The 23,583-nt window shown below is 40.9% G+C and overlaps 1 protein-coding gene across 3 annotated transcripts in view; it reads left to right on the top strand.

Moving 5' to 3' along the window:
* GOSR1 (golgi SNAP receptor complex member 1) overlaps positions 1–6,563 on the top strand; it is a 66,430-nt gene extending 59,867 nt beyond the window's left edge. For all 3 annotated transcript variants that reach the window (XM_030222313.1, XM_030222312.1, XM_030222314.1), the window contains exon 9: positions 1,262–6,563. In XM_030222313.1, the coding sequence (XP_030078173.1) occupies positions 1,262–1,386 (125 nt within the window). In that variant the 3' untranslated portion in view covers positions 1,387–6,563. The remainder of the gene's footprint in view (positions 1–1,261) is intronic.
* The last annotated feature ends 17,020 nt before the right edge of the window (positions 6,564–23,583 follow it).

Below are 23,583 nucleotides of genomic sequence, written 5' to 3'. Positions count from 1 at the left end.
GGCTTTTTAAGAAATTTGCAGGTTCCTTTCTATGGAGGGAAAGTCTGGGTTTTTCCCAGACGTTACCAAATTGACACAAGCTAGAAGAAAAGACTTTTTAGCACTACGACTTGCTACTTTGTCATTGGGGGCTACTTTTAATTTGAATTACCCATGTAAATGCAATATAAAATATTTGGGTATAAAATATGTATTCTTCATACCTGACCATTTGAAACAATTTATAGATCAGAAAAAGCTGTCATGAAACAGGTTGGAGCCAAGCAATATTGATTTCAGGGTTAAGATTTGATAGTATAAAGTGGATAATCTGTTTTCTTTAAAGTTTACTTTGATTCTCATCTCCTGAGTGTATTTACGGTCTTTGTCCCCCATTTGGTGGTCTAATGCAAGATGTATTAATTTTTTTATTTCTTGACTATGAACATATTCTTGTAAAATGGTTTAATCTGATTTTCCTATTTAAGTGTGAATACTTGTAAATTGATTAAAAATTATAAATAAACAAAGAATTAAAAAAAAAGAAAAGAGATTATGATAAACATTCTAAAATTCAAAGCAAGAAACTTGACATTGGCCACTTCCATTATCGGGTAAGATCTTTTCAGGAAATTCTCAGCTTGTTTAATGCCTCTGTGCAGATTCTTGTGCTCTAGGTTTGTCCTGAACCTTAGGATTAGTTCAAGACCTGGCTATAGTGCACTTCTGAGAGTCTTTGCAGAAACCTAGCTATGTGCTGTTTGCAGGGGTTGCAAAGGCTCGAACTCTATTAGAGGTCAGAGAAATGTTTTCTGGCATGATGAACCTGGCCTGGAGCAGGGAGTATGCATGGAGAAGGAGGGAGGCATGAGAGTTTCTTTCAGGCATTACATCCAATGCATTGATTGTGATTGATGCTTTATCACTAAAATATCTGAGATATTAATACCATTGACCACTTACTGAAATTGTGCCTGGCCTCTGTCCCATTTCCATGGCTTAGTTTGTTGCTGAGAAAGCATTGCCTTAGTGTTTCACATTCTCTCCGAGTCTTTTCACTTCTCTTCATTAGACTCTCTCTGACCTGATCCTGGGATAGTAGATCTGGGAAGGGCTTATGTTATAAGCTTTTCCGCAGTCTTCCATCTTTCTACCCACCCCATGTAGGTATTGTAAATGTTGATATATTTTCTTGTACTAATTTGCTAATTCAGAAGGAGTGGGCTGTGTTTAGGGGAAATTGCCTTTTCCTGTGAAAGCCTTAACTAAGGTCCCCTGTAAGATCGGTTTCCTGCAGTCAACAACTTGATCCAGAGAATCAACCTGAGGAAACGTCGTGACTCTCTGATCCTGGGTGCTGTCATTGGTATCTGTACCATCCTGTTGCTGCTGTATGCATTCCATTGATGAGGAAACCCCATGAACTTTGACTCTACCCAAGGGAAGGCCACAGACCCGATGCCTGGAATATCACCTGATGTCATTAAGTGTGTAGTGGCAGACTAAGCAGTGCTGACCTGTAGCCTAAGCTGCACTACCTTCTCGTGAAGACACTGTACACTCACACACAAACTTCTCCGTCTACCTAAGATCCTGTCCCTGTTCGATTCTTGAAAACAAGATAGTAAAAGCAATGGCCGTCTCCTCTCCCGCCGTTTCTTGTTGCGATGGGTTGATCAGAGTCAGCAATTGCGTTTACCAGATCCCCGTCAGCACTAATGACAATAAATGGCCTGTAACACAGTCATTTTATAAGTGGGAATAGATGTGGTCTCTCTCATTAAATTAAGCCCTTTTCAGGAGATCTAGCTCTGTCCAAGTGCTCAAGGTCCAGAAAAGCACAAATGTCTTCTGGAGCTTGACCACTGCCACTTCACTTGTTGATGGACATGCTCATTTTAATGATGGCTGGAATTGTTCCTCTTATGTTGACATCTGGCCATAGAATCAGCTGCAGTGGAAGTTTATAACTAGAACAGAACTTCTCCTGTTCAACAACTCTACTTATGTAAATACTAAATCATTTTGGTCTTTACTTGTGCAGTTCTGGTCCTGGAGATTGGGTATGACAGCTTGTCACCTTGGACTGGAATGGGGAATGTTACTGACCTGGTGTACTATATTTTTATCTAAATATTTTTTTAACTCGTGTGGAGCCATTAAGGTCCTGATTGATCAAGAACTTTTCCCATAGACAAACTGGGGGGGGGGGGAAGCCTGTGAATTGGGCCCTAGAGATTAGTTGTAAATTATGCTGTGAAAATGTATTTGCTTCTCGCAGCCCGCTTAACCCATTTTCACAATTCAGAAACCTGAGCAACATTATAGAGATTTGCTGTATCGTGACAGCCGTCTCTCGTGACCCACCCTGTAGATTTTGCTTGAGAATCCTTACCTTCTAGGTAACAGACATATTTTTTTGCATATTTGTGAAACTATTTCAAGTGTACTGCCCTCCCTCCTTTCAGCAGCATCCAAAAAGCTGAGCACCTGCTCCCTGCTGTGATGTGACCCTGCAGCACTTCGAGATCAGGCACTGCACAGTTACACTGAAGCATTATGTTTTTTTTCAAATATTTATAGATCATATATCTGGTTAAATGTTTTGCAGCACTAGCAGTAACAGAGATTCTCTTCTGTTAAGTGAGTTTCGGTCGGGATCTCAGTGAAATTTATCAGCTCAGCTGTTGCAATCTCACAAACCATTCTCTGAAATGCACCTTAATAGGGGCCAAGATACAAGGACCTGGTTAGCTAAAGTAACAGTATTAACAAACATCCGCTAGGTAATTGAAAAGATATTAGGGTTCCTTGTGAAAAATAATTCATCAATAAAGTTTTGAAAGCATTTCTACCTAACCATTCCTATAAGTATAAATCAAAGAGAGTTTGAAATCTGTTGTTGTGAGTGCTGATTAAACACTGCACAGGTGTTGCACTGGTAGTGTAAAAATAAAAAAAAGCAAAAACATATATATTAATGAAAAATGTGCAAACTTTACTACAAAAAGAATAACAATTTAAAGAAATATTGTGATACATGTGTGAAAAGACACTGAGATATAAGAGGGAAAGAACAAGTAATAAAGCCAGGAACAGACTAGCTCATCCTTTGAAGAATTGAGTTCTGTTTAAAGTATCCTCTGGAGCGAGAACCCAGCCAAGCCAGAGAGTTTTGCTTTCAGTTCTTCACGTTTATTTCCATAGAAGGTGGTCTCGTGATGCAGCATTTATTAGAGGATGGGGCACAATTTTGTGCTTGCTGATGGTGGATATTAGCATGCCTCTACCCTCAGCCACCTGAGAAGCAATGCTATTCTGTACAACTCCCAATGCCTTATTGTGATTAAGCTATTTCACAATGTTTACATCTAAACTGTACTGTTGTACTGGAGTGTCACTAAAGGGGGGGGGGGGGAGAAAATCGATATACCTATGTAGAGAATTCCCTCCATGTCAGAGAAAGAGGTGTGTGTTTTCGTTTAAAATGGATTCCCCTAACCATGACGTGAGCAAAGAGGAGACCTACTAGTCTGCATTATTTTAGTTACATAGTGATTTTGTTTGCTGTAGCTCCTTTGCCAAAGTTGCTTGCGTGGAAAGAATTGCCCACCCATAACCTGGTCCTAAAGCCATGATAATTGCAGATAGTGCTGGTTTCAAACTTTGCTGTGTGTGACTAATGGGTTGTAAACACTGTGTCTTTAGATTGGCTTAGTCTAATGCAGCTCTCCAGGATATTGTCCCTTCATCAAGTGTGACTCTTTGATACATTAGGATTTTTAAGATTCCTTTTTTCTTTTTTACTTCCTTTTGACATTTTCCTAGATTTTTTTTTTTAATCATCTTTCTCAGGCGGTTTCTTTGAAACAGTTTGTAGGCCGTAGGCTTATATAAAGATTTGTTAGCTAAGGTAATTAAAGATTCTAGAAATGTAGGGGATATGCTAGAGAAATTCAAATGCTAAATCAAAGAAACTCCAAAGAAAATCTGTTAAAAAAATTGCAGTTTTACTGAGAATGTTTGCCATGCATTACCATCCCTTCCCATAGTATGAATCCTTGCACTGTTGTAGGGAGAAAAGACCCCTGGGCCATGCACTCGAACTCTACCCTTCCCATGGTGACATATCCTTGGGACAGTCAGGTTAAATAGTTGATTTTCAGGTATAAATTCCTTTGATAAAAAAGCAGTTTCTATTAATATTTGTAGAACAAGAATGATTATGTAAGGGTATGATTTAGTCATTCATGATATGACCTATCTAAATATTACTGTGAGATTTTTTTTTCCTGTTATGAAGATGAGCTGTACTGAAGGGAATAGATACTGGAAGCTGTGTTTAAAATACATTTTTAAATCAATGAAGTATCCTCCTCCTTACCCCCACCCCACCCCCAGTCCTGAGCTGCTTGTTAGCCCCGTGTAACAATTTCTGAGTCTGGTTGTTATCAGAATGACATGCTTTTGTACTAAAGATTTCTTTCTTCTTGCTGCTGTGGAACTGTTCATAATTATTTGGTATCCTTCTTAGAGGAATGCATCCTTGGCACTTTTTCAGGGATTACTGTGTATATTTGTGAGAAAATGGAAAGACTTGGTAGACCTGTTGACCGGAAGGCTAGGAAGTCCTGCAGCGTTGCACTGAATGCTGTGTTTGTACTGCTGTTTAGTTTGATCTTTTCTTTTCATTCAGCTTAATATCTTAAAACCCCCTCCCTACCATTCAGGGAACAGTTGCAGCAAAACGTAGTGTTTTGGGGTATTAAATGGTGCCCCTCAACTGAGTGGATAGGATAAGAAAGCCTAGGTGGGTGTGCCATGTCAGACACAGTGGAGCCATTAGTTCCTAAAACGGTGAGCTGACTGATTTACTCTATCCATTGTGTATTGCAGTGAGAGAATTATACAAGGCAGCATTTCCAAGATCTTCACTTGTTAGCTGTTTTGAGTGAACTGGTTTTTTTCTTGTGAAATGCAGCAGAATATACTGCAGACTTGGGGATATATTTGTGTCCCTGCGTTCTCTGTGTCAGCACCATGTGATCTCCAGTACTGCTTGCTGAGGAACGCGTGTGAATTGCTGACTTGCATATATCGGATCTAAAGAAGCTAAAACACTTCTTTTGGAGAATTAGGACCAAACTGGTTTCCTGAATTTCTTTATGATGCTTCCCTTGGCCTAAGAATTTGCCTGGTGCAAAGTTGGTTGCTTGTTGTATTGAAAGGATTCTGTGAAGGATTTTGGAAATGTAATACTGAATTTAGAATTGATGAGAAACTTCTTTCTGTTCAAGCTTTAAGCTTTAGAGAATTTCCTGTGTTGACACATGGAAATATTTCCAGCTCCGAGTGTTACTTTTGACATAGCAACTACTTATGTATTCTGTTGTTTGTTTGTCTCCTCCCTACCCCTCATCCTCTTCCTTCAATGTAGCATAGCTGCATAGTACCTGTTTAAGTTCTCTATACAAATTTTGTTTGAAATATACAGATACATAAGAGCTGAAGGACCTGTGCTGGATTTGGACTTCAGCATTTAAATAAGAGCTAGTCAGTCTTTAACAAGTTGGCCTTGAAAGGTACACAGCTGGTAGACCCCACCTCATTTAGTATGCTTTCTTTTTCAGATGTTGGATAATCTAAAGACACCCTAAAACTTGGTTTATAACTGGCCTTTTTGTGACTTTTAGGTATACTGAACCTGAAAGATTTGCCAGCCTTGAATTACTGATATAAGTTTCCCCCCAAACTGTGATGTGTGAAGAGACAAAAGGTGGGCTATAGTATGGAGCTGTATCCTCCTGTTTACATTCCGTGTGAGTGACGATGGTAAACAAGGGCTTATGTGTCTTATCCTCCTTTATACCCATGTCTCAGTATTGTATGGTTCCCGTTGCTGCTCCAGAACAGCGTTTTGTTTTGTTTGCAAATCCCCTCCCACTCCAACAAAAACACATACACTTGCTGGCATTCCAAAAGAAAAATCGTGCATTTCCTTGTAGGGGAATACTTTTGGATGGGTAAAATTTAGACACAACAGCAAGAGCACTGTGCTTTAGAAGAGTATATACTGTAGCCTGTTTTGCACAAGTGAGTACCATCTGTGGAAGCTCTTTAAAGATTCTTTTTCTGTACCCCTTACCCGATTGCTATAGTTTAGTTCTGAATCTGAGAACCTATTGCTGAGGATAGGAGCATTTCTCATCTCTTTCTAAAGTATTCTGCTATTTATTGGCCTGCTTTAGCCTCAAGTGCCAGTATCTTTTGTTGTGGGATAAAACGAGAAGACTGTAAAGTATGTTCTGGTGATCTCCAGATATGGGACACAGAACTGGCCAGAGAGGATTCTAGGTATCAGGATTCTAGGTGTAGCATGAAAAGAAGGACTGGTTGAGAAAGCCCAAGTAGAGCTGTTCCTCCTGACGGATCCCTGTGCGGGTTTCTTCTCTTCAGATTCCACATTCCACTTTCAGGTGTCTTCTCCAAACCTAATTATATTTCATTGTATCTTAATGTGCATTTTCTGTATGTATAGAGAAACTTTATGTAATTTAATAATAAATTAGAAATCTAAATGCTTATCCTTTTGTTTTGTAATGAGTCTGTCCAACGTATGCAGTATTTTTCAAAATCTTTTATAATCTGATCATCCAACCCAAATGGTTCCCAACCCTGATCCTGGCGACACCCCAGTCAGTCAGATTTTTGGGATATCCACCATAAATATTCATGAGAGAGATTTACATGCAGTGGAGGTATAGTACATGCAAATCTCTCTCATGAATATTTATAGTGGATATCCCAAACACTTGACTGGCTGAGGTGCCTCCAGGACCAGGTTTGGGAGTCACTGACCTAACCTAAAACTTTTTCCTTAGCTGAACATTTGAAAACATTGTTCCCTATATTGCTGCCCTAGCTTTCAGGTTGAACTGTGACGGGGGGCATTTTGGTAGGCTTCATGGGATAGTCTATTGCTGACTTTTTTTTTAATTGTCATGAACTGGCCTCTTATTTCCAGCACTGTCATATAGCACTGCTGACAGGGGTGATATGATACAGACGTTCAAATACTTGAAAGGTATTAATCCGCAAAAAAATCTTTTCCGGAGATGGGAGAGGACATGAAATGAGATTGAAGGGGGGCAGACTCAAAAAAGATGTCAGGAAGTATTTTTTTCACGGAGAGGGTGGTGGATGCTTGGAATGCCCTCCCGTGGGAGGTGGTGGAGATGAAAACGGTAACGGAATTCAAACATGCGTGGGATGTGCATAAAGGAATCCTGTGCAGTAGGAATGGATCCTCAGAAGCTTAGCCAAAATTGGGTGGCGGAGCAGATGAGGGAAGAGAGGTTGGGAGGCGAGGATAGTGGAGGGCAGACTTATACGGTCTGTGCCGGAGATGGGAGGCGGGACTGGTAGTTGGGAGGTGGGAAATACTGCTGGGCAGACTTGTACGGTCTGTGCCCTGAAAAAGGCAGGTACAAATCAAGGTAAGGTATACACATATGAGTTTATCTTGTTGGGCAGACTGGATGGACCGTGCAGGTCTTTTTCTGCCGTCATCTACTATGTTACTATCTGTGCCTTTGTGGAGCAAGTTAGATGGAAAAGCAAAGCACACTATATGTATTTATTGCCTTGCTGACTGCAGCTGACAGTATTGCACTGTGAATGCAGTAATATTCTAATCTCACTTCATGGAATGCCTATATGTATGCTAAAGGAGTGGCTTGGACCCACAGATGGCAGCAGTTTTCCAAATTACAATTATACATTACAGAAGCAAAATTTGGTGATATAACTTTACATTTCTATACATATACAAAAAAGATTGTATGGCAGCCTTTGTAGGATACCATTTAGCCTTAAGAACATAAGAATAGCTAGATTGGGTCAGACCAATGGACCATCTAGCCCAGTGTCCTGCTTCCAAAAGTGGACAATCCAGGTCACAAATACCTGGCAGAAACCCAAATAGTAGCAACATTCCATGCTATCAGTCCCGAGTCCAGCAGTGGCTTCCCTTGTCTCTCAAAGAAATGTAATTGAAATAGGAGACACTGCCAGAAACATCCATTAAATTAGTAAGAAACTTTTAAGTGTCAAGATAACCTATAAATATTGTTACCTTCTTTCTCAGGGTCTGATGTACTAAAAGTGTTTCTTTAATAAATGCCTTTATTAAATTACCCCCCACCAGAGGGTAGTCAGACATTTACACCTGTCAGAGGCCCAGGTTTGCACATATAAATCCAATTGCAGCCCGTATTCACCCAGGCTCTAGGAATTAATGTGGTGCTGCACAGCAGTAGCATGGATTTTAGGTGTGTATACTCCCAGGCAATGTTATAAGCTATTCTGTGTGCTACAAGACTTCTAAAATGACCTCTTTGTGTCTATAGGGAAAATGTGTGGTACATAGGCCCTAAGTGTATGGGTACTGAATAAGATCATGCATGGGAAGATGGAATCACACTAATATCAGACCCCTTGGTTTGAAACCAGAATCTATGTGTTAATAAGTGTTGCTTCAGTTTTAACCGTAAAATCAAATTTTGTGGTCTTGAACAGCAATATAGTCTCATTGGCTTGGCAGAATAACCTCATCTGGCTTTTGATAGCCATCTTTTTTTATGAAAGCTGGGAGCTTTCTCAAAGGCTGCTATCTTTGTGAAGAAAAGGGGCTATGGGGCTCATTTCAAAGCACTTAGACACACAAAGATACAAGGGCAATGGATATAAATTGCCTGTCATTTGTGCCTGTCAGTGATGCTATACTGTTTATGCAGACACTCCAGCACATGTGTTCTGTCCTTTAGACTGGAAAACACTGCTCACTGTTCTCTTACATTTGGAAATACAGTGCAATCCGCTTAAGTGCAAGGGTCTTGGACCAAAGAAATACATGCAGTTAACCGGAGCGTGCACTTAACCGTTGTGACCCAAAGAAGCTTGACATCTGATAAGCATATGTACAGTACTGTTTATTATACGTACAGTATACCGTCTCCGTTAACTGACGGTAGGCTTACTTGAAGTAATCAGTCATAGTCCTCTGTGCACTCTTGTGTCTGTGAGTTACATAGACTATGTCTGCCAGACGGTAAAAACTGTCATAGCACTGACATCCAGTGGTCTCCAGATAGGCCTGCACGGTGTTGAGACTCTCCGGCGCTCTTGCAAAAGTGACAGAAGGTTGTTGAATTTCGTCAACATGTGCCTCACTGCTCATTTCATCATCAGCTGTTGCCTGCGTGTAGGCGCATATCTCGACATCAGTGCTGTCGGCTGTTTGTAGATCGTAATCAACAGCTAAGTAGTGATGAAACTCCTCTTCAGTAACACTGGCTGAGATGTCAATAGCCTGTTCATCTGACGCTTTTGCAACAGCTCCATCTGTTTCGTCCCTCTCTACATCCCTAACAAAGCTTGCCCGCTTGTAGCAGTTCACAATGGTTGCCTGTGTAACATGATTCCAGGCTTCTTTCTGCATATGTAGGGAATCCAACAGTGATAGATTACGAGCCAGTTCAAACAGCACGTTTATCCTTGCCAGTCTGGTCATCCATAACGCTCATCAGACGACGTAGCACAACAGCCCGATAATGTTTGAAATTGACTATTATGCCCTGATCCATAGGTTGGATCAGAGAGGTAGTGTTTGGTGGCAGGAAGACCACCTTGACGTTAGCCTGACATCATCACTGTGTGCAGCACAATTATCACAAAGCAACAAAATCTGATGCTTTTGTGCCTGCATTATAGTGTCTAACTTCTTTAGCCACTGCTTCCAAATTTCCCCAGTCATCCATGAATTTTCGTTAGCCTTGTATGACACAGGAAGTCGCTTAACATTCTTGAAGCAACGGGGCTGTTTGCTCTTTCCAATGACGAGGGGTTCCAACTTCTCACTCCCATCCATATTGCAGCAAAAGGGGGATCGTCAGTTGGTCCTTCGATGTTTTACTTCCTGTAGTTTCAGCTTGTTTGAATGCAAGTGTTCCATCAGGAATCACTCGCCAGTAGAGACCGTTTTCGTCAGCATTGAAAATGTCACGAGGTGCAAACTCATTCAAGATGGTAGGAAGAACTGAAACAACCCAATTTTCAGCACCAAAGTCATCAGCGTCTTGTTTTTCACCATGCTGTTTCTTGAATTTTATGTTGTTCCTCTCCTTCCATCTTTCCAACCATCCAGCAGTGGCTTTGAATTCAGTTAGTCCAAGACTTTCAGCTAGCTGATTAGCTTTCTCCATAAGCAGTGGACCACTGATTGGAAACTGCTCCTGACTTGAGAAAACCATCGAAGAAGAGCATCTTCTACCTCCTCAGCTTTTCCCGCCCATTTTCGTTTCCGTTGTGAATTTGTATTGTTTTGCCAGTCTTCCAGAAGCTGGTCTTTCTGCTTCAAGATACGTGAAATTTGACTGGGATTGACACCATATTCTTTAGCAATAGATGCTTGACTTGGTTTTCAAAATTTTTAAGAACTTCTATTCGTTCAGCCAGTGTTAAAGTCTTACAGTTGCGCAGTGACGATGACTCCAGTGTACACTCTAACAATCTTTCACTTCTTCTGCCTGTGGCAGTTAACCACCGAGATTTCAGATTTACCGCCCCTTTCTCACGCGCCAATCGGCTTCCATATTCCACGCGTGCGCTTATACGGAGTCTTTCTTGCAGGGGAGCAGTCTTAAACCATGCATAAAAGCGAATCTTGCACTTTTCAGTGGTGTGCTAAACCGAAGTTTGTCCCAATAGAAATTGTTGGCGCCAAAAACGGGACTGAAGTATGGTATGCAGTTAAACAGAAGTGTATAAAAAAGTGGGAGTACGACCAAGGAAACCAGAAACTGGAAGATGTTCTTAAAAAAGACTTTATTAAAGGTTAGAAGACTCGAGTCTTTTTTAAGAACATCTTCCAGTTTCTGGTTTCCTTGGTCGTACTCCCACTTTTTTATACACTTTTGTTTTTTTCACGTGGGGTGCTTGAGTTTTCCACCTGTTGGTGGATCTTCTCTCACATGCAGTTAAACAGAGCATGCGCTTATCCAACATGCACTTAAATGGAGTGCACTGTATATGGATGCTCCCCAGAAACTCTTTGAGAGCATAAGAATAGCCATTATGGGTCAGACCAATGGTCCATCTAGCCCAGTATCCTGTTTCCAACAGTGGCCAATCCAGGTCACAAGTACCTGGCAGAATACATAGCAAGATTCCATGCTACCAGTCCCAAGGCAGGCAGTGGCTTCCCCCATGTCTATCTCAATAGTCATTCCTCCAGGAGCTTGTGCAAATCTTTTTTTTTTAACCCAGATATGCTAACCACTGTAATCACATCCTGTGGCAACAAGTTCCAGAACTTAACTATTCGTTGAGTGAAAAAATATTTCCTCCTATTCATTTTAAAAGTATTACCATAGAACGTGATTGAGTGTTCCCTAGTCTTTGTACTTTTTGAAACAGCAAAAAATCAATTCACTTTTGCCCATTCTACAATACTCAGGATTTTGTAGACCTCTATCATATCCCTCCTCAGCTGTCTTTTTTCAAGCTAAAGAGCCCTGACCTCTTTAGGCTTTCCTCATATGAGAAGAGTTCCATCCTCTTTATCATTTTGATCGCCCTTCCTTGAACTATGGTGACCAGATTTGTATGCTATACTCATAGTAAGGTCACACCATGGAGTGATACAGAGGCATTATAATATTCTTTGTCTTATTTTCTATCCCTTTCTTAATTCTTAGCATCCTGTTTGCTTTATTGGCCACCGCTGCATACTGGGCAGAAGATTTCAGCATGTTGCCTACGATGACACCTAGATCTTTTTCTTGGGTGCTGATTCCCAAGCTGGACCTTAGCATCAAGTAACCATGATTCAGATTATTCTTCCCAATGCATCACTTTGCATTTACCCACATTGAATTTTGTCTGCCATTTGGATGCCCAGCCTTCAATTTCCTAAGGTATTCCTGCAATTTTTCACAGTCCGCATGTGTTTTAACAACTTTGAATAGTTTTGCCATTTGAAAATGTAATCATCTCATTCTGATTACCAGATCATTTGTAAATATGTTAAATAGCGCCAGTCCTGGTACTGATCCTTGCGGCATCCACTGTTCACCCTCCTGCACTGAGAAAAATAACCATTTAACCGTATCCTGTGTTTCCTATCCATTAACCAGTTCCTAATCCACAACAGAACATTGTTTCCCTATCCCATGGTGCTTTAATTTTCTTGAGGGAACTTTGTCAAAAGCTTTCTGAAAAACTAGATATACTACATCAACTGGCTCACGTTTATTCACATTTATTTATTTGTTGCATTTGTATCCCACATTTTCCCACATATTTGCAGGCTCAATGTAATGTGGCTTACATGATACTATGATGGCGATTGCCAATTCCGGCATGAGAAATACAGAGTGGTAGTTACATTTAGGATCAATAAGTGATATAGGGTACATTGGGTAGTCAAGGAGGAAGGGTTAAATTTTATTTATTCATATTTATTCACGCCTTCAAAGAAATGAAGCAAAGTGGTGAGGCATGATTTACTTTGCTGAATCCATGCTGTCTCTCCCATTAAATCATGTTTGTGTTCATTAATTGTTTTTATATATAGTAGTTTCCACTATTTTGTCTGGTTCAGATTTGATCATGCTTATCTGAAATACTCCAGAAATAACAACACTCGCATGTCTTGGGGGACAACTTTTAGTTTAAAACATTTTTTATTAATTTTTCAACCCAAATACAGATCAAATAGTAATAACAATCATCTCTTTCAAGAAATAAAAAAGCACCCCCTCATCCCACCATTTTCTCAATCATCCATCCCTCCCCATCCCTGCTCAGCAGCTATCAGCATTAGTTTGTAAGCTCTGTTGAGCAGGGACTGTCTTTCTATGTCAGGTGTTCAGCGCTGCGTGCGTCTGGTAGCGTTATACAAATGCTAATAATAATAATTAGTTGCTAGAAGCCTTGTTTCTTATGGCCTCTGGCAACTGTAAGAACAAATATGTTAAACCTTCCCCCAGTCTCCCCCATCCAAGTTTAATTAAGCTTTGGGTACCATACTTCTTTATCGCTCTTATTTTAGCAGGTCATAGATTATTTAAGATAAGGCTTCTACCCTTTCCTGCCAAGTTTTGCAGGTAACCTGGCCAAACCAACATGAATTGAGTTTTACATTTGAGAACCACGAGCCTCCTGTGACTCCCAGGTAAGGAGTTGATGCAATTGGTTCCTCCATTTCCAACAAGCTGGTGGTTTGGAGGCAGCCCATGACTGTAAAATACATTTCATAAAAGTGCACCCCTCTTCTTCTCTAGAAGCCCTTTCCTATCTAAAAGCAATTGTTCAGGAGAACCTAGAAGCTAATCAGTGATGTTTGGATTCCCTCCTAGTTTTCATACAATCATTATCCACCCCTCCCTCATGGGGTGAAAAATAATGCTATGACCCAGCCTATAGAGAAGCAGGTTAGTTGGGGCCTGCATTAAAGAGAAAAAAATGATAAGGAGTGTAATAAGCTGTTTCCTAGACAGCAGGGTGTACCTGTGGCTACAAAAAAATCCAATCTGTAATGTGATGCAATAAACAGGTGATATTATATAAGCACACACATTTGGAAGACCCAACCCTCTGGTTTCCAACTATCCAAAAGAAGGGGAAATTTCAGTTTAGGTTTTCTCTTTGCCAAACAAAATTTAGAAAACAATTTGTAAATGCATCTTGGATCTTTTTTTCACCGACCTAAGCGGCAGAATGCATCATATAGAGCCAGTTAGGGAATATATGTATTAAGCTAATTTGGGCTGCCAGAGACCGTGCAAGTCTCTCCAACTTTCAAGTGCCATTCCGTTACCTCATATAATTTAGCAAATGCAATTTCCCCTGATGATATGTAAGCTGGATCCCTACATATTTAAACAATTGTGTCGCCCATTGCAAAGGAAAAGATCCTTCCCAAATTTGCTTCACTGGATCTGACAATGGCATGGCCTCCAACTTTGAAAGATTTAGCCTTAGACCTGCGTAATCTCCATGTTCCCTAATGCTCCCCAATAGTGTTTCCAATTAGCTCTGTGAATGTGTGAAATGCAAATGTACCAGGATATTGTAGACAAAAGCCACTAGCTTAAAACTTAGGAACCTATCTGGATACCCTGAATATCTGGGTTTTTGTATATCCCATATCAAAATTTCCAAAGTAAGTACAAAAAGTAAGGGTGAGAAAACAACAAGGCAAGTGGTCCACCAAATCCAATGTGGAAGATAGAGGCAGACCTTGTGAGAGAAAACACAGCCTTTATTTGTTAACTAAAAGCGCCAGGAATTCAAATATCTGTGCCTGACATGGCCAGGTTTCGCCTGCGATACCGGCTATGTCAAGGGCAAGATTGCTAGAGGACAAACATAAAAACATTCAGATATTAGTGTAAAAAAATAACACATGCAAATAATGTTTAAAACAGGAACTCCTTTATGTAAGTGCTACATATAACAATAAATACACTTAAAATTAAGACTAAAATTATTCAACATCTGTATCAAAATTAAAACTCACACTTGAGGACAACTAAAAAGTACACAAAACTGAAAATATAAGAATAAAAAAACCACTAAAAGAAAGATGGGGAGAAGCTTACCCAGCTGGTGTAAAGCTACAGGCCTCACCTTGGCTGGTCCAACAGATAAAATGAAGCAAGTGCTGTATTATAGAAATAAAAATGTCCGCTGGTATCTGAGGTGAAACATGACCATGTCTATCTCATGTCTATAGATGTTTAAATTCCTGAGAGCTTTTAGTTAACAAATAAAGACTGTGTTTTTTTTTCTCACAAGATCAGCCACTTTAATCTTCCAAAAAGTAAGGGTGGCAGTGGGTATCCTTGTCTTGTCCCATGACAAATTGGAAAATTGTCCAACTTGACCCATTAACAATTAAGGCCACCTTGGGGGAGGTGTAAAGGGTCCAAATCATAGACACAAAATGGCTCACAAACTCATATTTCTCCAAAGTGGCAAATTAAAAATTCCCAAAGCACAGTCAAACCCTTTTTGGCATCAAAACCTATTAACAATGAGGGTAAGCCCAGTCTCTTCCTGTATTCCAATCATGTCAATATTTTCCTCAATTAGTTTTACTATTTTACGATCGCTGACAAAACCCACCTGTGAGCTATGTACAATCGAAGACAAGACCCTCGCCAATCAGCCATGACCTTCACCTCATAATTCAATAAAGAGATTGGTCTATAAGACTCTGGAATCTTAGAATCCAGACCCGGTTTCGGCAAGACTATAATTTGAACCATGTTAAGATAATCTGGTAAAGACCCTGTATCTACTACCTCATTTAACATATTGGTTAAGGGACCAATCACTTCTTTGCCCATCAGTTTATAAAATTCAGCTCAGAAGCCGTCTGGTCCTGGTGGCTTTGACAAAAGGCTTTGTTTCATCACCCACTCCACTTCCTCTGGGACAATAGGGAAGATCAACATATCTCTATCCTCCTGTGTGATACAAGGGAGATCAAAGCCATCCAGATGCATACTACCCTCTTCCACAGGCACAGCATATTTTTTCATAATAACCTCTAAATATATTGCAAATCCCATCAGTGTATACTCTCACCTCATCCAAATCTTAAATGTTTAGTATATGTTTTGGCCTTGATCTAGTGGACACTTTTAAGTGAGCTAAAAGTTTGTCTCCTTTATTCCCTTGTTTGTATAATTGAAATTTGAATAAGCGAGGGATTTAGTTGCTCTTTTATGTTTTAATTCGTTCAATGAAATTGCGTTTCCAATAACTGTTTAGTGTGAGTTGTCCCATATCACTTTCAACAAAGATTCTAATCTGAGGATTTCCCTATCTCTCGGGGTTTGTTTGTTTTAAACATGACTGGCATAGCTAATGATTTCTCCCCTCAAGACTGTTTTTGCCATCTCCCAGTAAATGATAGGGTGGTTCTCATGTTCCAAGTTAATAAGTTTCAGCACTCCAATAACTGCTCTTTGAATTTGAAGTCCCTGAATAAGGCCATGGGAAAAGTCCATCTATAACCCCATTTTCCTACCCCCATTCAGACCAAAACATGATCCACCACAATATGGACCAATTTCTGCTTTGGTATTGAATGTTAAAAGCTCCCTGGAGGCTAGTAAATAATCGGTGTGGGACTATGCCCTAGTTAGGTCAAGGTGTGTGTAAGACCCAAAACTAAAACAAGAACACTGTATGAAAATATGTCAACATTTCCGCTACTAAAAATGTAGTGAAAATGGTACTCATTGCACCAAAAACCTCTACCAGGCAAATAGCCCAAATGAAAAAGAGAGAAAACATATCTGCATCAGACTATTATCACAGTTTGCTGAATCTTTTCAGTCAATCCGGTACAGCAAAATCTGAGTCACGTGCTGGGGAGGGGGAATTGGCTACTTTCAACCCTGGTAGGGATTTCTGGTGCAATAATTGAATCTAGTGATTGCCAGGTGACGATGTGATCACAGCATTATTTTCCGAGCACCATTTTCACTATATTTTTAGTAGCTGTAATGTTTTATTATTGATATATTTTCATAGATACAGTGGGGTTTCTTTTGTTTTGTGTTATTGTTTGAACCACTATTGTATATTGTCCCTTTTTTTTTTTGTATTTTCTTGCTTGGATGTAAGACCTGTCAAGCATCAATTAGATCCAATAGTTGGCACTGATTGAGGAGCCCTTTAGAACTATGAGTTCTTTCCTGCTGTGGATAATATGATTCATCCATCTCAGGGTCCTAAGTCGTGTTAAAAATCCCCTTCTGTCATAAATAGGTAGCGTGTCTCTATAGAGATAGAGAGAGGACAAAGATTTTTTGTCCATTTGGTTGGGAGCATATACACTGCAAAACATTTCTCAACGATTTATCTGTTCCTGACTTAAAACGTATCTACCCCCCAAATGTAAAGCAAGCATACAAAGTTGGTCCACTACTACTTCTACTTAACATTTCTAGAGCGCTACTAGGGTTATGCAGCGCTGTACAGTTTTAACAAAGAAGGTCCACCACACACTTTCAATATGGCCATTCCCCCTCCTTTTTTTTTCCTGAGCTGGGTTGCCACACATTCAGCCACCCACCCACCAATGTTTCAGTTTAAGGTGCTCTGCTGCTGTAAGGTGCATTTCCTGCAGGAGGGCAATGCCTGCCTATTGCCTCTGTGATTGTTGCAAATGTTTGTGAGTTTATACCCCCCCCCCCCCCCCCCCACATTCCAAGTCATTATTTTCATTACTAGGGCGCTCATCTTCATCAAAAAGGTTCCTCAACAGACTTGTATTTGAGTTACCTGGGGGAGGGGGGGGGGACTTTCCCAGCCTCCATTCCCCTCCCATCATTTGTACTAAGCCTAAAAAGGCCCCTTTATGCATTCTAACTATATCATGGTACCCAGCTTTTTCCCCAAAGCACAAATCCTTAAGTTCACCTTCTAGTTCCCCTCCTGAAGATCCCAAAACCCTCCTTGAAAACAACTTAATATCTTGTGTACTTTATACTATTTTCAAAAAGAAAGTATGCAGGTAATTTCTGTTTGAAAGTTTACTTAATATATGGCCCAGGTGCTAAATTTTCTGGTGTACTTTGCATGCCCTATTTTTTTCTGTAGGTAGACAAGAAAAGTAAAATATTGTTGCCATATATACTTGAGCAAATGGCACTATAGCGTAGAGAAGGTTCATGGTAGCTGGCTGAAACCATTAGCATTTTTTATCCTGGAAGTCTGGGACTCCCCCCCCCCCCCCCCTTTAGCGCATAAAAATCACATCATATGGATCCTAGAGATGACAAATGGAAAATACAGAAGAACCTGAAACCATCTTTAAATATCAGACTACCCTGCAAAACATTTTCCATATCTCTTTGTATTAGCGTTGGTGATCAGATCATCAATTGTGTTGCTCTCTTTCACGTCAGTGTCCCCGTAATGTGAGGGTGTGGAATCTGTTAAATGGAGTTCCTCAACTGAATTGCAGTTTGCCTTTTCTGCAAGTAATTATAAAATTCTTTCCATGTTTTGGAATTTTAAGAAAACAGCACATTAATTATTCATCAATGGAATTTTTTACTTTCTCAGTGCTGTACATTAAATAATTTACTGCAACATAAAGCTAAGATTTCATTGCCAACTTTTCAACAGGATACTGTTAATACAACCAACTGACATCCTTAACAAAATATAGCATCATGTTAGATGATGGCAGAGAACGTGCAACAAGCTTATTCCATCCTTTTCAGTTATTTCAGCCTGTGTTGCAAAGCTTTATTGTCATCTATAAAAGTGTGGTTACTTCTTATCGAAGTGAAAAGTGAGCAGATGATGTCTTCCACCATTCTGGATAGAGGAGCATTTAAGTTTGTATGCCAAATTCCATTATCCATCCTCGGTGCACCCCCCCCCCCCCCCGACTGGTACCTTGATATCTGGCTGCTTCATTCCCTATGGCCTTGATAGAACTCGGTGACCATCAAACCAATTCAATTCTGGGGAGTTATGGTTCACTGGTACCAATCTGGTTGTCTATTTCCTGCTACTCACTAGGTTTACACAACCTTTCAATTGTCTTCTTACCCCTGCATTTGATATCTGACCAGAGCATATCCAGATTCCATTAAAGATGCTTGGCTTTCACCATTGCTATTGGTAGGCTTTGCAAAATTCATGCAGCCACCAAAACTAGTGAAGCTATTCAAAAACATCTGAGTTTCCTGTACTCCTTACACAAAAAGATAAAAAGGAGACTGCCTACATAGTAAGTAAACAATGCACAAAAAGACATAGGGGCGGATAAATGGTCTTCTGATGCAAATACAAACTGAGGACTCCAGAGAACAAAGGATAAAAAATATATATACTATGTATTACCATACAAAAAAAGGAGATTTATTTGTTGCATTTGTATCCCACATTTTCCCACCCATTTGAGATAACAATAAAAGTCCAAACAAGAATCTCATAAAAATATGTGGTTAGATGTACTAGAAGAGCTTGTAGACGTGACACGGAGCTGTTGTTTTGGTGTTGAATACCTGCATCAAGTCAAGGCATCGGAGGAAAATTGTCACTCACAAAGCAATTTACAGAGGTACCATAACATTAAGCCTTTATAGCCACAAACCCACTGTGCTCATGTATTTTTGTCAGCACTCTTTATAGCCTAGTTCCCCTCTCATCTCCTCTATTCAGTGAATGTCCTGTAGCCTCATACCCACTCCTCTCATCTATCCAGTCAACACTTTATAGCCTTGCACCTGCTCCTCCCCCCTATCCTGTCAACACTCTTTATAGCAGTGTTCTTCAATGCAAAGCCTGAGGACCAGTGGTGGATCCTGGAGACCTCTGGGGTGGCCCTCATCATCATTCTGGGTTTTTTTTTTTCTGCTACTGTATGCCTCTCTACCCAAGCTCATGACTGACGGGGGAAAGTGGATGGCGGGAAAAGCAGCATGCTTGAAGGACAAGACATTTCTCAATAGACAAAGAGAATGTATTTGGAAATGCCCACCTCCTTGAGGATACCCGGAATAAAAAGTTTCAAGGCAGGTTGGTGGGGTGGATGTCATTGACACACACTGGTTAACAAGGTCATGACCTTGCATGGCAAGATATTTGGTAGCTCTCCTCAGGCTCATTTTGATCCAAAGTGGCTTCCACTTAGTAAAGAGCACTCATCTCGTCTATCCCATCAACACTCTTTATAGCCTCATACCTGCACTTATCCTGTAGACTAGCAAGTTCTTTGCTTTTCTGATTTTCCTCACAATCTTCATTTGTTGGAGTGACATCTCAAATCCATCAGTTTCCATTTACTATCCTCTTCCTTTTTCTCTATGTACTATTAGCATGAGATGTTCCATACAAAGATATGCCAGAAAATGAATTACACATGAAGACGACATAAACTTGGGGGGTGTTACCAAGATGGCGGATGTGTGACCGTGTCCAGAAAGGCTGCTCCCTGCTGCATGAATGAGACTGATTCTTCTGTTGCAAAATGCCGCATACAAAGCGGAAAGGAGCTGTGAGGCTTCCCCTGCCACCCGCAGCTTCTTCCTCCCCACTTCAGGGCAGCAACGAGCCCTTCCTCTTGCGTTCGTCTCAGAGAGTAGAGACGGGGTTGCCTGCTGTAGGGGTATCCCGTGGAGCGGACCCCCTATTGGGCCTTGAAACATCTTTATCCCTGCCTCCGGAATCAATCTGTCCTCCGTGTCCGGCTTCTGCGATGGTGAGGGGAGCAGGCACCCGAGAACCCACAGTGGTGATTAAGGAGCCAGCGAGCGGAGACCCCTTGCCACAGGAAAGAAGCTGAGAAAAAGAAGTCCTTGTGTTTGCGGCACCTGGAACAACTCCGGAGGTGAATCTGGAAAGGATTTGGCTAATGCTGGGTAAAATCAATTCAACTCTTCAAAATACCTCAGAAAAGGTAAATACTCTATCCGTGAAATTTGAGGACATGGTGAAAAGTCTAGAAATGGTTAAAGAAGACTTGACTATGCAAGTTAAAGATTTTAAAAAAGATGTTGTTCAATTGCAAGAATTTAAAATGACGGTGATAAAAAATGAGTTGGCTATGCATAGAAAAATTGAACAGATTGAGAACTTCAATAGAAGATTAAACCTCAGAGTACTGAATTTCCCTAAAATTCCTGGCAAGACACCTATTGACTTGTTTAAAAAATATCTGCTGGAAAATTTGAAAATACCTCAAGAACTTATTCCTCCTATAAATAAAGTATATTATCTGCCAACAAGTCCAGGTGGAAAAGGAGGAAACAAAGACGGTCTTGGAGTGGATGGTATAGATCTTAACAACCTGTCTGCAATTCTGGAACAATCCATTGAAATTGTCCCGGAAAGGGCTACCCTTTTGGTTTCCCTGGTGTTTGAGCAGGACTTTAACACAATATTAAAGCTGTACTTTAAATTTTCAAAGGTACCGTTTTATGGAACTAAATTGTGGATATTTCCGGATGTTACTAAGGTAACCCAAGAACGTAGAAAACTATTTTTGGCAATGAAACAGGATGTCCTTAAGTTAGGTGGCTCATTTCTGTTAGCATATCCTTTCAAATGCCTGGTCAGGCTTAGTGGGATAAAGTATGTATTTTATGACTCAGAACAGCTGAAATCCTTTCTGGATATGAAACAACTGCAGATTTAGTTAAATGGCGAAGGATGAATTGCACACATAGACCGCATTATGTATATTTTGAAATTTTACCTTTAAATCTCCACTGATTTGTAACTCCCCCCTCTTATTTGAGGTCTAAGAAAGCTGTGAAAATTATTTCCTGTTTAAATTTGTTACTTTAAACATTTAGGATACGCTGTTTTTCTGTAACAAGTGTCAAGAAATTGAAAAATTCATAAATATAAATAAAAAAAGAAGACAACATAAACTTCTCTTCATAGCTGAGGTGCATTAAAGCATAAACTTTCTGAAGTGAACTGGTATTTCTGTGGAGTCAGCAGTTGTAAAAACTGTAATTAAGCAAAAGTACATAAGAATAGCTGTACTGGTACAGACAGAAGGTCCATCAAGCCCAGTATCCAGTTTCCAACAGTGGCCAATCCAGGTCACAAGTATCTGGCATGATCCCCCAAAAAGTAAAATAGATAAACAGTGGATTTTTCCCAAGTCCACCTTAATAATAATTTATTGGCTTTTTTTCCAGGAACTTGTCCAAACCTTTTTTTAAACCCTGCTACACTATCCATTTTTACCATTCATTGGCAATGAATTCCAGAGTTTAATTATATACATTGAGGACCAGATGCACAAAACTTTAACGACCCTTTAACGAGGAAATTTTAAACCGTAGCATTCATTAAAGGACATTTTCCGACAAGGCTAGCAGCTAACGAAAACGGAATGCAAACGAGAAACTACCATTGAAATGTGGTCAATTCAGAATACACTAACCATACTGATGACTGCAACGAACCATTTACCATCAGAAATTTAACGTCAGCTTAGACCTGTCATTAAGGCCTGAGCTGTCATCTCCCCGCTGCCCCCTGCACCATAAAAATCATGTGTAGTAGTAGTTTAAAAAGAAAAGTGAGCTCCCCACTTTCCCCTGCATAAAAAAATGTCTCCACAAACATTAACAAAGGATCGGGAGGGGGCAAAGGCGCTCATCAGCAGCGTCCTGTATGGACGGCCTTGCCTTGCCCCCCCCCCCCCCCCCCCCCGAGGTCCCCGCTGCTCCGTTTGTGAAATAAAAGCTGTTAAAAATCAAACTTTTGCAGTTGCTGGGCCCCCTCCCTTCCTGTCTCTTTCTTCTGTCAGCAATGCTCCACCTCCCACCATCCTCCACCTCCGTGCCCCGCCCCCCCCCGAGTTCGTCGCCGCCGCCCCCCCCCTCCACCGGACACCCCCTCTGCCATAATGGCCGGTGCAGTGCCTCTCACCTGTGTGTGAAGGCGCTGCACGGGTTAGATCAGCTGTTCTCGATCGCTTCTGTCTCCTCCGACGTCTCTCTCCTTCCTGTGCCCGCCCTCCTCTGATGTCAGTTATCTAGACGTCAGAGGAGGGCGGGAACAGGAAGAAGGACAGAGACGTCGGAGGAGACAGAAACGATCGAGGAACAGCTGATCCATCCCGTGCAGTGCCTTCTCACACACAGGTGAGAGGCGCTGCACCGGCCATTATGGCAGAGGGGGGGTCCGGTGGAGGGGGGGAGCGGCGGTGACAAACTCGGGGGGGGGGGGCACGGAGGTGGAGGTGGAGGATGGTGGGAGGCGGAGCATTGCCGACAGAAGAAGAGAGAGACAGGAAGGGAGGGGGGCCCAGCAACTGCAAAAGTTTGATTTTTAACAGCTTTTATTTCACAAAGGGAGCAGTGGGGACCTCGGGGGGGGGGGGGGGCAAGGCAAGGCCGTCCATACAGGACGCTGCTGATGAGCGCCTTTGCCCCCTCCTGATCCTTTTTTAATGTTTGTGGAGACATGCAGGGGAAAGCGGGGAGCCATGTGTTTGTGTTGTTTTCTTTCTTTTTTTGACGTTTCTGGCATGCGCAGAGCAGCCAGCATAACGCTTGGCTGCTCTGCGCATGCTTTAGGAGCCGATTACCGACGGGGATTGATGCATGGTTCTTTACAATACCGCACCGAACTTGTGCGACTTGTTTTTTTGGAGCATTGTTTGTTTTTTAAAATTCGGTAATGGCTTTTACGATTTTGCTATTTTTACGTTTGGTTGATGCATCTGGGCCTGAGTGAAGAAATATTTCTCTGATTTGTTCTAAATTTACTGCATAGTAGCTTCATTGCATGCCTCCTTGTACTTTTGGAAAGAGTGAACAAGCGATTCATGCCTATCCATTTCACTCGACTTATTATTTCAACAGTCCTCTCCTCTATGTTGGTGCTCTAACCTCTTTAAGCCTTTCCTCAGATGAGAGTCATTCCATCTTCTTAATCATTTTGGTCACCCTTCTCTGCACCTTTTCTAATTCAGCTGTATCTTTTTTGAAATGATATGTCCAAAATTGCATACAGTTTTCTAGATGCAGTTGCACCATTGAGTGA

The sequence above is a fragment of the Microcaecilia unicolor genome, chromosome 13 (genome assembly GCF_901765095.1).
Source record: "Microcaecilia unicolor chromosome 13, aMicUni1.1, whole genome shotgun sequence".
In the NCBI taxonomy this organism is placed as follows: Eukaryota; Metazoa; Chordata; class Amphibia; order Gymnophiona; family Siphonopidae; genus Microcaecilia; species Microcaecilia unicolor.
The sequence above is the reverse complement of the archived record's forward strand: the minus strand, read 5'-3'. Positions and strand labels throughout refer to the sequence as shown.